The sequence below is a fragment of the Cebus imitator genome, unplaced genomic scaffold (assembly GCF_001604975.1).
Source record: "Cebus imitator isolate Cc_AM_T3 unplaced genomic scaffold, Cebus_imitator-1.0 Scaffold70, whole genome shotgun sequence".
Lineage (NCBI taxonomy): Eukaryota > Metazoa > Chordata > Mammalia > Primates > Cebidae > Cebus > Cebus imitator.
This window is the reverse complement of record NW_016107385.1, coordinates 5,429,282-5,444,518: the sequence shown is the minus strand read 5'-3', so window position 1 is coordinate 5,444,518 and position 15,237 is coordinate 5,429,282. Positions and strand designations below refer to the sequence as shown.

The following is a 15,237-nucleotide window of genomic DNA, read 5'->3' as shown; positions in this document are numbered from 1 at the left end:
GGTTTCACCATTTTGACCAGGATGGTCTCGATCTCTTGACCTCGTGATCCACCCGCCTCGGCCTCCCAAAGTGCTGGGATTACAGGCGTGAGCCACCGCGCCCGGCCCCTTTGTACGTATTTTTATTATAGTAATTATCAGATTATATCAAGGTTGGTTTCCATATCTGTCTCACTCTAGACTATAAATTACTCAGGATTTAAGGATGTTTCTCCTTTTGTGCCTGGACCTTGGCTGATACCTAACAAGAGTTTGCGTATTCATTGAACAGTTAAAATGAGCCTTTTTGTTTTTGAGATGAGTTCATGCTCTGTTGCCCAGGCTGGAGTGCACTGGCACGATCTTGGCTCACTGCAACCTCCACCTCTCAGGTTCAAGTGATTCTCCTGCCTTAGCCTCTCGAGTAGCTGGGACTACAGGCACTTGTCAGTGCACCCAGCTAATTTTTTGTATTTTTAGTAGAGACATTGCTTCACCATGTTGGCCAGGATGGTTTCTATTTCTTGACCGCATGATCCGTCCACCTCAGCCTTCCCAGAGCGCTGGGATTACAGGCATGAGCCACTGAGTCTGGCCTAAATGGTTAAAATGTGCCTCTTTATAGAGCCTATGCCATTCTTTTTCTCCTTCCCCCTTTCCCTCTTCTCCCTCTTCTTTTCTCCATTTTTTTCTTCTCCTCCTCTTCCTCCTCCTATTCTACTTCCTTTCCACCTCCTTCTTGTTTTTTTGAGGTAAGTTTACTTGCCATAGAAGTCACCACTTCTAAGTGTACAGTTTGACAAGTTTTTTGTTTGTTTGTTTGTTTTAAGTAGAACCAGGGCCTTGCTCTGTCATCTATGCTAGAGGCTGGACTGCAGTGACATGATCATAACTCACTGTAACCTCGAACTCCTGGGCTCAAGTAACCTTCCTGCCTCAGCCTCCCAAGTAGTTAGGACCATAGGTGTGTGCCACCGTGCCCAGCTAAAAATAATTCTTGGGTCAGGTGCAATCACTCAGGCCTATAATCCCAACACTTTGGGAGGCTGAGGCGGGCAGATCACTTGAGGTCAGGAGTTCAAGATCAGCTTGGCCAACCTGGTGAAACCCTGTCTCTACTAAAAATATAAAAATTAGCTGGTTGTGATATAAAAATATAAAAATTAGCTAGTGCACACCAGTAATCCCAGCTACTCCAGAAGCTGAGACAGGAGAATTGCCTGAATCCAGAAGGCGGAGGTTGCAGTGAGCCAAGATCACATCACTGCACTCCAGCCTGGGCGATAGAGTGAGACTGTCAAATAGACAGACAGACAGACAGGTAGGTAGGTAGGTACGTAGGTAGGTAGGATGGATAGATGATAGATAGATAGATAGATAGATAGATAGATAGATAGATAGATAGATAGAGATGGGGGTCTTGCTGTTTCTCAGGCTAATCTCAAACTCCTGGCCTCAAGTGATCCTCCTGCCTTGGCCTCACAAAGCACTGGGATTACAGAAGTGAGTCACTGCACCTGGCCCAGTTTGACAAGTTTTGACAAGTACACACAGCTATACATTAACCACATAATCATGAGATAGAAAAACATTTCTATCTTCTCCAAAAGCTTCCTTATGCCACTTGGCAGTCAATTCCTAAACCTCACCCAGGCGTGGTGGCACACACCTGTAATCCCAGCTATTTTAGAGGCTGAGGCGGGAGAATCACTTGAACCTGGGAGGCAGTGTTTGCAGTGAGCCAAGACTGTGTCGTTGCACTCCAGCCTGGGTGACAGTGTGAGACTCTGTTTTAAGGAAAAAAAAAAAATGAAAGTTTGAATTACAAGCATGTTTCTTGCCCCCTTATTCTGATTTTTTTTTTTTCCTTTAGTGGAAGGAACAAGTAGTGGTGCCCTCCAGCTTTTTGTTGATGCTGGTGTTCCTGTGAACTCAGACATGATTAAGCATTTTGTGAACGAAGCTCTTGCTGAGACCATTGCTGTTATGCTGGGTGACAGAGAACCAAAGAAGCAAGGTCCTGTTGCTGCAAGTGTTTCTGGGGATGCTTCAACAAATGAAATGTATTTGCCGGTATGAGGAATTTTTGATAGATTTATTGAAGAACAGTAAAATAGATGAATTTTAAGCTGCATACCATAAGATCATTGTTTGTAGTAGAAGTATTATTATTTTTAGAGACATGGTCTTTATTTATGGCCTTGGCTGGTCTTGTGGTCTTGAACTTCTGGGCTTAAGTGATCTCCTGCCTCAGCCTTCTGAGTAGCTGGGATTACAGGCACCAGCCTCCATGCCCAGCTTGTGGTAGAATTTTATTCCTTGTGGCTATGATTAAAGTAATATTTCCCATAGCATTTCCTATTAGCATTTTATTTTTAAAACTTTTAAATCTATAGAAAAGTTGCAAGTATGATACAGTGAACATGTGTATACCGTTTACCTATACAGTTGTCCATTGGTACACGTGGGGAATTGGCAAATCCTTGCATACGTTGGTCTCACAGTTGGCCCTGAAAAACCGAAATATATGAAAAGTCAGCCCTCTGTATATAAGGGTTTGTTATCTCACGAATGCTGATTTTGATCCACATTTGGTTGAAAAAACATCCTGGTATGACTGGACTCTTGCAGTTCAAACCTATGTTTTTATTTAGTTATTTAACCAAGGCATTCATATTTATTGATTGATAATATTTTGGCACACTGAAAAAATCTGTTATATCTGCTGTATATCATATATCCTTTAAAAACCATTTGAAAGTTATAGATACCATGACACTTTACCTCAAAAGCATCAGCAGTATCTCCACAAAACAAGTTGCTTTGTTACATAACCAAAATACTGTCATCAGACCCCCCAAATTTAACCTTGACATGTTAATAATATAGAATATAGAACCCATATTTAGATTTCCTCAATTGTTCCAAAAATATCCTTATAGTTTTTTTTTTTAATGAAGATATAGCTAAGAATCACACATTGCTTTGGGTTATTATACAAACTGATATTTTTAATCTTTAAAAAAATACATTTCAGGGACTTTCATTGTTTGTTTAATCAACCTTACCTGCGTTAAAAAGAATTTGTAATCTATTATAGCAATACGAAATTATGCAAAGCCAAAATTTACTCTTTATTACCAGCTGTTTAAATCTATAGTTACTTCTGATCCTTTAGACCACAAAGACATCATTTTATATACAAGAAACATTTAAACATCATTCGATGTATAAACATGAAGTTACATACTGTGTTTTACTTTTGTAGATATTGGTGTGGTATAATGGGATTCATGTGCCAAATAATTGATCTGTAGTTTTGATCTGTTCTTTATTAGCTCATTGGGAAGGCATGCAGTACAGATGTGGTCAGGGTTATGGTTTTTTCTCGGCCAATTACTTTGGTTTGCTTTCTGCCTATAAATTGCATATACTTTCATGAGGGTGATTGGATGAGAAAATGTAAAGAGCTTGGACTTTGGGGTTGGTAAAATCTGAATTTGAATTCCAAGCTCCATTGCTTTAGTTTTACCTCTATAACAGAGATAGAATACTTAGTTTAAATGATGATGGCTTTACTAAAATCTTCTTACAGAGCATCTAGTAAGGCAAGCACTACTCCCTGCCTGCCACTTATCATTCTTTATCTTCAGAATTGTCACGGCTTTTCTTGACCTTTTAATCTTTCACATATATTTTAAGGTTAGTTCTTAAGTTCCATTAAAAATATTGTTGAGATTTCAATGGGAATTAAACCAATTTTGACCGGTTTCATTTAAGAAGGATTGAAATATTTATGGTACTGTGTTTTCTTAGCCAAAGTTTTGCTGAACATTAAATGAGATGATTTATGGACAGAGCTTAATCTGGTGCCTAGAACTTGGTAAATAAATACTCAGTTACTAATAGTTTCTCATCTTTATTATTCGTTACCAATACCAGAAAAATACCTTCAGATCCTTCACAATGATGAGACAATAGTGTTATATTTGAAAACAACATTTTTGTGCTATATGTTTATGCAGTCAAGAAGGAAAAAAAGACATAGTTTTCTTTTTTCATTTAAAAATGAAGGCTGAGTACACTAATTATTGAGCAGTGCTGTAGAAATTCTAATATGTTTCATGGTTTTAAATTGCATTTTAATTTGCAACTCACACGGAATAAAGGGTAATCACCTTATATAAAGACTTTTTAGAATGAAGAAAAAGTTAAGTAATATATTTTTTAAATGGTCAGAGGACAGGAGCAGACAGGTCAAACACATAGAAGAAATACAAATCACCCATGTACGTATAAAAAAAATGAAGATGATCAACCTCACAGATAAGTAAAAAAAGTTATTGAAATTCTATTTTTACTGATCAGATTGGCAAAACTCTAAAAGTCTAATAAATCTGGGGAAAATTGTCATTTTCCTACCTTCTGGTGGTAGTATAAAATAGTAAAATCCTGTACCAGGAAATCTGGCAATATCTATTAAAACTAAAAACATAATTTGTCCTTTAATAGAGTAGTCCCACTTTCGGGAACTTATTCCATAGATATATCCATATATTATACATATGAAATGACTGAAGTCAAGATTATTTGATAACTCTGAGGAAGGGCTCTAGGTAGAAAGGATAAGAGTAGGAGAGAGACTTAATTTTCACTATCCTTTTGTACCTTTTTAATTTTGAACCATTTGAATGATTACCTATTCAACAAATGAATATTAAATTGTTCCACTTTTCCTTCTCCAGTACTTTCCGTCTCCCTGCTGTCTTCATCTCTCCCCAACTCCCACTTTTTCTTATCCTTCCATTACTTTTTATGTGCTTTGTTTTTTTGTGCAAAAAGACTGATTTTTTTTGGTATCTTGTCAATCAGTTAAAATGCTTCCTTTCTGTTTTATGCCTTTCCTTCATGTTTGTAATTGGATTTGATCTTCGTCTTTGTCTATTTAATCTTTCTGTCTTCTTTATTTTTAAAATTTCAGCTTTTATTTTAGGTATAGGGGATACATGTGTAGGATTGGTATGTCTATATATGGGACCCAGGTAGTGAGCATAGTATCCAAAAGTAGTTTTTCAACCCATTCCCCACTTCTTCCCTTCCACTCTCTGCCATCATAGTCCACAGTGTCTGTTGTTCTCATGTTTATGTCTATGTCTATGTGTGCCCAATGTATAGCTGTCACTTGCAAGTGAGAACATATGTTTTGCTCTCACTTATAAGTGAGAACATTTGTTCCCCTGTTTGTTTGTTCAGGATTATGTCCTCCAGCTCCATCCATGCTGCTGCAAATAACATGATTTTGTTCTTTTTTATGGCTGTGTAGTATTCCATGGTGAATATGTACCACATTTTCTTTATTCAGTTCACCATTGATGGGTGCCTAGGTTGACTCCATGTCTTTGCTGTTGTGAATAGTGTGGCAATGAACATATAAGTGCATGTGTCTTTTGGTATAATGATCTTTGGGGTATATACCCAGTAATGGTCTCAAAAGAAGACATATAAACAATCAACAAACATGTAAAAGTGCTCATCATCACTAATCATCAGAAAAATGCAAATTAAAACCACAGTGAGATACCATCTTAGTCAGAATGGCTATTATTAAAAGGTAAAAAAAAAAAAAAAAAAAACCAGAACGCCATAAATATATGTATATATACTTACTATGTACCCACAAAAATTAAAAATTAAAAAAATCTGCCAGGCACGGTGGCTCTTGCTTGTAATCCCAGCACTTTGGGAGGCCGAGGCGGGTGGATCACACGGTCCAGACATCGAGACCATCCTGGTCAACATGGTGAAACCCCGTCTCTACTAAAAATACAAAACTTAGCTGGGCATAGTGGCACACACCTATAGTACTAGCTACTTGGGAGGCTGAGGCAGGAGAACTGCTTGAACCCAGGAGGCAGAGGTTGCGGTGAGCCGAAATCGCGCCACTGCACTTCAGCCTGGGTAACAAGAGCGAAACTCTGTGTCAAAAAAAATAAAAATTAAAATAATAAAAATAAAAAATCAACAACAAATACAAACCAACAGTTGCTAGTGAGGCTGCAGAGAAAAGGGAATGCTTATACACTGTTGGTAGGAATGTAAATTACTTCTCTATTTTAAAAGAGGGTGCCTTAGAATTCTGTGGGGACCACTTCAGAGGCAATTTCAGTTGCCTGAGACATTCAGCAGGCCAATTGTAGACTAACAGGTAGACGTTCAAGAGATAGGGTACTTAACCCTGCTATCAATTTAAATTATCTCTAGTCTATGAATGAGTTCATATTATTATTTCAAATTACTTTTATTTGGGTGATAAAAACACAGTTTATCTTGTTTTATTAATTTATTTTAGGCAAGAACGTGTACCCCATTGGCTACCCCACAGCCTACACCTCCTCGCTCACCTTCATCATCTCCTAAGGAGTGTGTTTTGGTAAAGACTCCAGATTCTTCTCCCTGTGATTCGGATTATGATATGGCATTTCCTGTGAAAAAAGTATTAGCTGAAAAAGGTAGAAACTTTATTTCTGTTACTCAGTTTTAATTTTAGCAACTATTAAGTAAAGTTTCATGATTTATCTTATAAGATGCTTTATATTAATGTATACATACTTGTTGCTTACTTCTTGCAAGGAAATTTGGAAATTGATTGCTACTTCTTTTTTTTTTTTTTTTTTTTTTTTTTTNTTAAGATCGGGTTTCACCACGATAGCCAGGCTGGTCTTGAACTCCTGACCTCAGGTGATCCACCCACCTCGGCCTCCCAAAGTGCTAGGATTACAGGCGTGCACCACCTCACCTGGTGCTACTTCTTAAAGTATATAATTGAATAGATGCTTAGACTAAGTATACGGTGGTATTAAAAATGATATCTTTTCAAGGGTTTTTTTTTTAATGCTCTACTAAATTTAGGAATTTTCCCATTAATGGCCACCACCACTCTCATTATTATTATTAATTATAATTGCCATTATTTGTATGCTAAAATGGTAAGGAATATCTGAAGCAATGTATCTTGCCATCCTAAGGAGTCGTTTACTGACTACTATCTTTTTTTTAAAAAATCATTAGGAGATGATATGCCTGCCATCATGCTTGCTAATACTCCAGCAGTTACCCCTACTACTACACCTCCACCAGCGGCAGTTTTTACCCCAACTTTGTCAGAGATTTCTGTTGATAAATTGAAGGTATCAAGCCCAGAGCTTCCCAAGCCATGGGGTGATGGAGACCTGCCACTGGAAGGAGAAAACCCCAACTCTCCTCAAGAAGAACTTCATCCGAGAGCTATGTAAATGAGAACATAACTAGTAACTGTACATTTCAAGTTAAGTTTGACTTATGTGATCCACTGAAAACATAGCAATATTATACAAAGCTTTATAAACCACAGACTACCTTATACTTTGAAAGAAAGAACTTTCATAAATGTTGAATTTTAAAAAAGTATCAAATTTATTTATGCCTTCACCTTTTTTCTTAAAAGATTTGAAGCAGATTGAATTAAAGGTATCTGTTATATTGTTAATAAAATAGAAAACAGTTTCTCCCTATTGTGGATCATTATTTACTATCATCAGTTAACTTTTGTATTATATATCTCTATGTAGATTTATTTGATGCCTGGAAGACCTTTCAAGATGGCCTATGATTAAAGCATGAAAACAATTTTTTAAAATCTTGTTAATTATAGTAGTGCAGATTCAAAAAAATATTTTGCTAGAGGAGACATAGTCTTCGAGTCTGTTTTTTTATGTCAAAGTGAATAGTGACCTAACAAGCTCAAAATATGTCTTTATTTTCTTAGTGTAATGTCTGTGGCTAAGGATGAAGAACCAGAGAGTATGGATTTCCCTGCTCAGCCTCCACCTCCAGAGCCAGTTCCCTTTATGCCATTTCCTGCCGCCACCAAGGCCCCTTCTCCCTCACAGATGGCAGGTTCTGATTCATCAACGCTGGAGAGCACATTGAGTGTTACTGTCACTGAAACTGAAACTTTAGATAAACCCATCTCTGAAGGAGAGATTTTATTTAGCTGTGGTCAAAAATTGGCCCCCAAAAGTAAGTTAATTTGTGTTAATTGATTTCATTTGTTAGATTATGGTAATTCCTTAAGTAATCCTTTTCTGTTTAAAGTGTTTTTAGTTAATTTTCAAGATTTAACATGGTATAGTAGAAAGAATAGGGGGCCCAGTACAATTTAGTTAACTTTTCTGGATCTTAACTTCAGAAAGTCAAATCTTCCCTATAATCCCACCCTCCAGAAATAATATCACCCTTTTTTTAAATTTAGTCATTCTGTTTACAATTGAAACTCTGGGAATTCAAAATTAACATCCTTGCCTGTGAGCTTCTTATAGACACCAGAAAAGGTTTCAACCTTGTGTTCCGCATTGTTCTGCTGTGCTTTGTCCAAATGAACCTTTATGAGCCGGCTGCCATCCGGTTTCACGCGGATTCTCTTGCCCACAATTTCACTTGCGAAGACCAGGTCCTCAAGGATTGCATCGTGCACAGTTGTCAGTGTATGGCTCCTGGGACGCTTTTGTTTATTTTTTGTATGGCTTTTTCGAGTTGGCTTAGGCAGAATTCTCCTCTGAGCGATAAAGACAACATGCTTCCCACTGAACTTTTTCTCCAATTCGCCTACTAGCCGGACTTGGATTTTCTGGAAAGATTTTAGTTGAGGAACAGGAACAAAGATTATGATAGCTTTCCAGCCACCACCAACTTCAATTTCCTTGGCTGCCGTAATATTCAGCTCCCTGAGCTGAGCCTTGAGGTCTGAGTTCATCTCTAGCTCCAGAAGAGCCTGGGAGATGCTGGACTCGAACTCGCCTGGGTTCTCGCCATTGGGCTTCACGATCTTGGTGCTCGAAGTGAACATGGCTTTCTCCTTGGTGAGCGCCGACTTAGGAAAAGCAAATAATATCACTCTTAATGGTTTGGGGTAGACCTTTCCAGTCTTTTTTGTCTACACGTATATAGACACATAAATACATACGTATGTGGATGTATGTTTACCTTTAAAAATAGGATTCTACTATCCATATTGTTTTGACACCTGAATTTTTTTTTCTTTTCTTTCTTTCTTTTTTTTTTTTTTGAGACAGGATCTCACTGTGTCATCCAGGCTGGAGTGCAGTGGCATGATTGTGGTTCACTGCAGCCTCAACTACCTGGGCTCAAGCGATCCTCCCACCTCAGCCTTTTCAGTTACTGGGACTACAGGCACCCACCACCAGCCCCAGCTAACTTTTATATTTTTTTGTACGGACGAGATTTCACCGTTTTGTCCAGGCTGGTCTCAGACTCCTGAGCTCAAATGATCCACCTGCCTTGGCCTCCCAAAGGACTGGGATTATAGGCATGAGCCACTGTACCCAGCCTAAAACCTGAATTTTTTTTAACCTAATAATATATCGTGGATATCTTTTAACATGACTCCATGTAAATCTACTTTATTTTTTTTTTATGGCTGTGTAGTCTATTTAGTGCTTTAATAGAGGGCATTTAGATTGTTTGCAGTGCTTTCAGTCTAGACACAACTCTCTAATTACCATCCTTTCATGTATATATATATCTTGGTGCACTTATCTGGTAGCTTCCTTAGAATATATGCCTAGAAGTGAAATTACTGAGTCTACTTTAAAGATACATCACCAACATGCTCTCTAGAAAGGATTTTTTTCTTTGCTTTAAGTTCAAGAAAGGATTTTAGCTCTTAGTTTTAATCAGTTTTAATTATATCAACAGTATATGAGAGTACCCATTTCTCAGTTTCATAACTACAGTTGATATTTATAGTTCTTAATTTCTAACAAACTGGTAGGTAAAACAAAAACCTCATCTTCGTTATAAATTGTCCTTTTAAAAAAAACTGGTAAGATTGAGTAGTTTGTGAATTACTTGCTTATAAACTTTGCCAATATTTCTATTGCAGTATAATTTTAAACCTAATATTCTATGACTTTATGGATAGATTATTTGCTAAAGTTGTGTTTCTTTTTTTTTCTAAATTTTTATATTTTAATTTCTAGTTTTAGAAGATGTAGGACTGTATCTGACAAACCTTAATGATAGCTTATCCAGCACTCTGCATGATTCCGTTGAAATGGTAAGGAATGATTGACTCCAACACTGAATTCTGACAGGAAGAATATCTTTATGAATTTGTTGCCAATAGTCAGGTTTTTTCTCAATTTTTTGAGTTATAGACACAAAATTTTGTGAAATAACCATGAAATAATTTAGGGTTTCTTGCACATTTCATTATATAATCTTATAATTATGAGAATGAAAAAAGTTATTATTTACCCTTGTGGCCCTAGTAGTAGAAAAATATACATTTAATGTGATTAGGTAATGAAATCTAGCCGATTGCAAATTGTTACCTCTATATGTTGTCTTTAAAATATTTAAGCAAGATCTTACCTATTTAAACCAACTCTTATAATACATTTGTTATTTTTCCCTAACCATGATTATAATTCTTTGTGCTAATAAATATTTACACTTAATGGCTTAAAAAGAAAAATGAGGTCCAGGGATGCTAACCCTTTCTAGTTTTTATCTAGCTCTGTAGAAGAAAAAGTTAGCATTTAAAAATATCATATTATATATAAATATATAGAAATGATAGTGAGAATTTTCTTTTGAAAAACCTGTTAAGGAATAGAAATCTTTACTTTTTATATATTTTTAAACAATCTAAGCAAGGAAAGGTAATTGTACTAAACTATTATCTATGTTTATTCATATCATTTTAAAGCATTGTTGCTATTTTTTATTTCGCATAGGCCTATGAAAAGACTTCATTAAGACGTTTTTTGTTAAGATTTTAATAAAACAGTTTTTAAGCAGTAGTTGTTTATTGCAGGTAACTGGTTGAGCTAATTGTGAAGAGAGCACAGCAATCACTTTTTAATGAAATAACATAGGAAGAAGGCATAAATAAGATACCTTTATTTTCAGAGAATCATTACTAACATTTGGTCTTTTTAATGTACTTGTTCGAGCATTTTTCTCCTTTCTTTGAGCTTTTCAAAGTGCCAAAGCATGTTTAAATTTCTTTAAAGTAAATAGCTGAACTGAACTAAGACTAAATTATAACGTGTTTTTCTCTTTTTCTACATTTGAAACTAAATTCTAATTTACTATGCCTAATATTTTTACTATGCCTAAATCACATATGCTACAAATTCATAATAAAGTCAAATGCAAAAGCACAATCTGGAAAAACCCCAAATAACTTGAAGTTGTGTACCAGTTGGTATTTATCTATACATAGCTAGAGCATAGGGACTTATAATCTGGAGTTGATAAACTTTATTTCATGAAAAATAAAATAAATACAAATGCTTTTAACGAATTTAGAATCATGTCAATACTTGTATTTACATGAGAATCCACTTTGTTGGACTCTGAGGCCCACACTTTTCCTCATTATTGGGATGGGCCTATTTGGAGTCATGAAAAAGCCTATACAGGGTGTTCCAGTGAGGGCCTTCAGTACTGATGCCCTTGCCAAGTAAGCCAGATGTCAGCCCACAGGCAAGGGATATTGAGGTCCATAGCTGCCATACCATATTTCTTCAGTTTTTCATTTTTGCTTGTGGTCCAAGTTGCAGCATTTCAATGCTTTGCCCCCATTTCCACACTGTGACATTGCTTTACTGCAGAAATATGAAGAGGAAGCTGTGTGACCCAAAAACAATGATATCATATAAAACATTTATGATTCATGGTAGCTCAACTGCATGGGACAGACAGTTTGATTTTTATGTTTTTATAACACATCTCCAGTTTACATGTTATACTGTGGTTTATATTTGAGGCAAATGTAGAGGCCTTTTATTATAGACAAAAGAAAATGAGAACTTGATGAAAATAAAGAGTTCATCTTCTTTCAAAAAATGCTGATATCATTTCATGACTGCTAAGTTTTTATTATAAATTAAGAAAAATCCAATTGTTCAAAAAATTTATTTTTATTAATTATCTTTATGTTTTTTTTTTTTTTTTTTTGTTGTGATAGGAGGATGATCCTCCTAGTGAAGGGCAAGTGATTAGGATGCCCAATAAAAAATTTCATGCAGATGCAATTCTTTCTCTTCTTGCTAAACAAAACCAGGAGTCAGCAGTTTTACAGCAAGCAGCCTATCATTCAGAGGTACTTTTTAAACTTAATGACTTTTGTTTTGGTTAGATATAAATACAGGAAAAATTAAAATATTCTTACAATTAGTTAAAGCATGCTAGTATTTTATTCAGGGGTCAGTGCTGTAGCAACTTTAACTTGGAGTAATGGGACTGTACAGTTTTATAACTGAAAGAAATTTAGACCACCTGTTTCAACCATCTTGTTCTACGGTTGAAAAAGCTGAAACTTTGTGAGGATTATTCATTTGTTATTCCACCATTTATTGAGCATCCATTATAAATGCCAGATACAACCTTGGAAAAGATACCAAGATAAATTAAGACATGACCCCTACCTTTAAACAGCTTACAGTCATGCAGGAATATAAAGGCTTACACAAGTCATTATTCAACAGTGCAATAACTGATCAAATAGCTGTATTTACAAGTACTGTATGAACACACAGGAGAAAAGACTCTGCTTGAAGTCAGATGACACTTCATATACAATATTATATTTGATGTCAGTCTTTAAAGATGGAGTAGGACTTTGCAGGCAGCAACAAAAGGGAAGGACATTTCAGAAGCAGAAATAGCATTTGTTAGGGATGAGAGCCAAGAAATATTAAAGCATATTAAGTATTGAAAATCTCAGTGTGGCTAGAATTTTAGATAAAGAATCGGATAAGTCTGGAGAAGTAGATTGAACCCGATGATCGTAAAGAACATTTTATTTAGGCCATAGTAAGGCTTGGGTACTGTGGAGCCCATGAAGGTTTTTGGACAAGGGAGTTGCCTTTAGAAGGAGTATGAAGCCATAAGCAAGTGAGGGAGACATGGGGGAACTGTCAAAACACCACTGGAGTAGTCCCAGCAAGGGAGAATGAGAACATGAACAAAGACAGTTATAGCAGAAATAGAGAGGAGTGAGATTTAAATTTAAGGGCATAGCATTAACAGTAATTAGTCATTGTTTGAGAGAGGTCAAGAAGCATTTTTTTTAAGGATAATCTTGAGCTTCCTACCTTCAGAGCCTGGGTGGGTGATTGTATAGCTGTTGGCTTAGAAGTGCAGAAAGAGTGCCAGATATTATGGGGAAAGTAATGAGTTCGATATGCACATTAAATTTAAGGTGCTTAAGGAAATTCCAGGTGGAAATATACAGCATTGTCATTCAGACTGGTTAATGATGGAGCTGAGACTAGGATTCTTGATCTATATTTAGTGCTGTTTCTATTGTATCTGGTTGTCTTTGCATGAACAAATGTGAAACTGGCTTTAGATGAGCTGGAGATCTGAAGCTTATATAGAGTCCAAGGAGATGGTTGGTTTTCTTTTCTTTTTTTATTCTTAAAACTTGAAATGATTAGGAAAGGTAGGAGAAGATATAAAATTTAGTTATGGGAAAAAATGAAAGCTTAACATATTCCTTCTTATTAAAATAATTAAATTTTCTGAAACTTTGCTTAGCTATAGACCAAAAATTGATTTCACCAGAAAAATATTAGTTGTGATGTCTGTGTTGCTGAGTTCGAAAAAAAGTACTCTCATAGCTGTAGAAACTACGATGCTTAGTATTGAAACCAGTAAGCTGAGAGAGAGAGGGGAGGGAGGGAAGAGAAAGTGCATGTGTGTGTGGAAGGGAGAGAAAGAGAAAGAGGGAGAGGGAAGGTGGAAGAGAGAATGAGACAAGCAAATAGTACAAAAAGAGGTGACAAATAGCAGAAGTGTCCACATAATTTATAAATTATGACTAAGTGACTAAGCCCAGTTTTCTTACTTTTGGAAATCACTAATATCAATGTATTTATTCATTCAATTTTATCAGACCTTTTCATCTTTTAGATGCTGGGAAATTTATCTTCATTATTTCTTTCTCTTTTTTTTCCCTTTTACCTCCCTACCCACCGCCCCCCAATTCATTTCCAGGTACTGACACTTTATTTCTGTTTTTCTTATCCCTTAAATTTTCTATCTCTTTCGTTTATTCTCTATTCTGGGAGAGCTCCCCAATCTGATCTGCTGACTACTAATTTGTTCTCTACCATACTGTTTATCCCATTTATCATATTTTTCATATTTGACATTCTTGTTTTCTTTTAATTTTTTGCTTTGCATTTTAGTATCTTTTCTTATCTTCCTCTCTGTGTGTGTCTATCTGGTTTATATCATTTACTTTCTTTTCTGTTTTTTTCTTTTCTTTTTAAACTTATTGACTCCTCAGGTATCTGGTTCTTTTGACCTGTGAGTTCATATTTCACTGATGGGATCAACTATTCTGTCTGAGAATTTGGGTAAGGATAAAACCAGCCTCTGATCTTCAATTCAGAGAATTGAAGAAGAGGGGAGGAGAGAAGCCTGGGGAGGAGAGAAGCCTAGGGAGGAGAGCCTCAGGCATCACAGAGCCACCCTTGGTCACTGTCCCTGCTGTTTGCTGTTACTCCACTATGTAGCTCTTCTGGTGATTATCGTGTCTTTAAACCCTTAGGAAGAAGTTGCTTTGGGCGGGTTTATAATCCACCAGTCCTGGGGTTTGGAGGGGAAGAGGGCAAAGGAATGAATGCCCATGGATGGGCTTCTGGACAGACTTCATCTATAGTTTTCACCATAGCTAGGCTGTCATGTTCCCTGACACTACTCTGGGGCACCAGCATGTACAGCTGGGGTTGTTAACAAAAAGACTTTCATGGTTGAGGGGCAAGCAGTGATCTCAACAGGGAAAGAAACAAGCGGTTTTCTCCAGTCATTCTTCTCACGAAGCCCCTCCAGATCTAGAGAGCCTTCTCCCCAGGATGTAGCCCCTTTCTTTCCACACGTACCAGTTTAAGTTAGCTGTCTGTCTTCCCCAGTGTTTTTTTCACAATTTTTACTTTCTCAGAATCTATGGGTTCTTTTTCACCTCTGTAGTTACTCCAGTGTTGATTTTGAGAACTGGCAGCCTTTGTTATTGTGCTGTCCTGGCTAGAACAGTAACGCAGAAGTTAGAATTCTATCTTCTTCAGATCTTTTTCTAAGCATTTAAGCATTTGTGTATATATATACACAAATATATATATATTTATGTATATGTAGGCACGCGCGTATATGTGTGTGTGTGCAAATATATATATATATATATAT

The 15,237-nt window shown here is 36.4% G+C and overlaps 2 protein-coding genes across 6 annotated transcripts in view; one reads left to right on the top strand and one right to left on the bottom strand.

The window, feature by feature from the left end:
• KIAA0586 (KIAA0586 ortholog) overlaps window positions 1-15,237 on the top strand; it is a 122,112-nt gene that overhangs the window by 54,612 nt on the left and 52,263 nt on the right. For 3 of the 4 annotated variants that reach the window (XM_017531045.2, XM_017531047.2, XM_037739462.1), the window contains exons 21-26: window positions 1,853-2,052; window positions 6,329-6,488; window positions 7,048-7,267; window positions 7,784-8,037; window positions 10,017-10,093; window positions 12,014-12,148. In XM_017531045.2, the coding sequence (XP_017386534.1) occupies window positions 1,853-2,052; window positions 6,329-6,488; window positions 7,048-7,267; window positions 7,784-8,037; window positions 10,017-10,093; window positions 12,014-12,148 (1,046 nt within the window). The remainder of the gene's footprint in view (window positions 1-1,852; window positions 2,053-6,328; window positions 6,489-7,047; window positions 7,268-7,783; window positions 8,038-10,016; window positions 10,094-12,013; window positions 12,149-15,237) is intronic. The other variant, XM_017531046.2, reaches the window with a different exon arrangement.
• On the bottom strand, window positions 8,264-9,065 carry LOC108306213 (40S ribosomal protein S7-like). 2 transcript variants are annotated; one of them, XM_017531050.2, is made up of 2 exons: window positions 8,627-9,065; window positions 8,264-8,572 (listed from the first exon to the last, which is right to left on the bottom strand). In XM_017531050.2, the coding sequence occupies exons 1-2, from the start codon at window positions 8,861-8,863 to the stop codon at window positions 8,279-8,281; spliced, it is 531 nt and encodes a 176-aa protein (XP_017386539.1). In that variant the 5' UTR covers window positions 8,864-9,065; the 3' UTR covers window positions 8,264-8,278. The 2 variants fall into 2 exon arrangements, with proteins under 2 accessions (XP_017386539.1, XP_017386538.1); XM_017531049.2 differs by having other exon boundaries at window positions 8,264-8,890.

What these genes read in the sequence shown, in the direction of transcription:
- LOC108306213 (XM_017531049.2), bottom strand. Translation starts at nt 8,863, where the DNA reads ATGTTCACTTCGAGCACCAAGATCGTGAAGCCCAATGGCGAGAACCCA.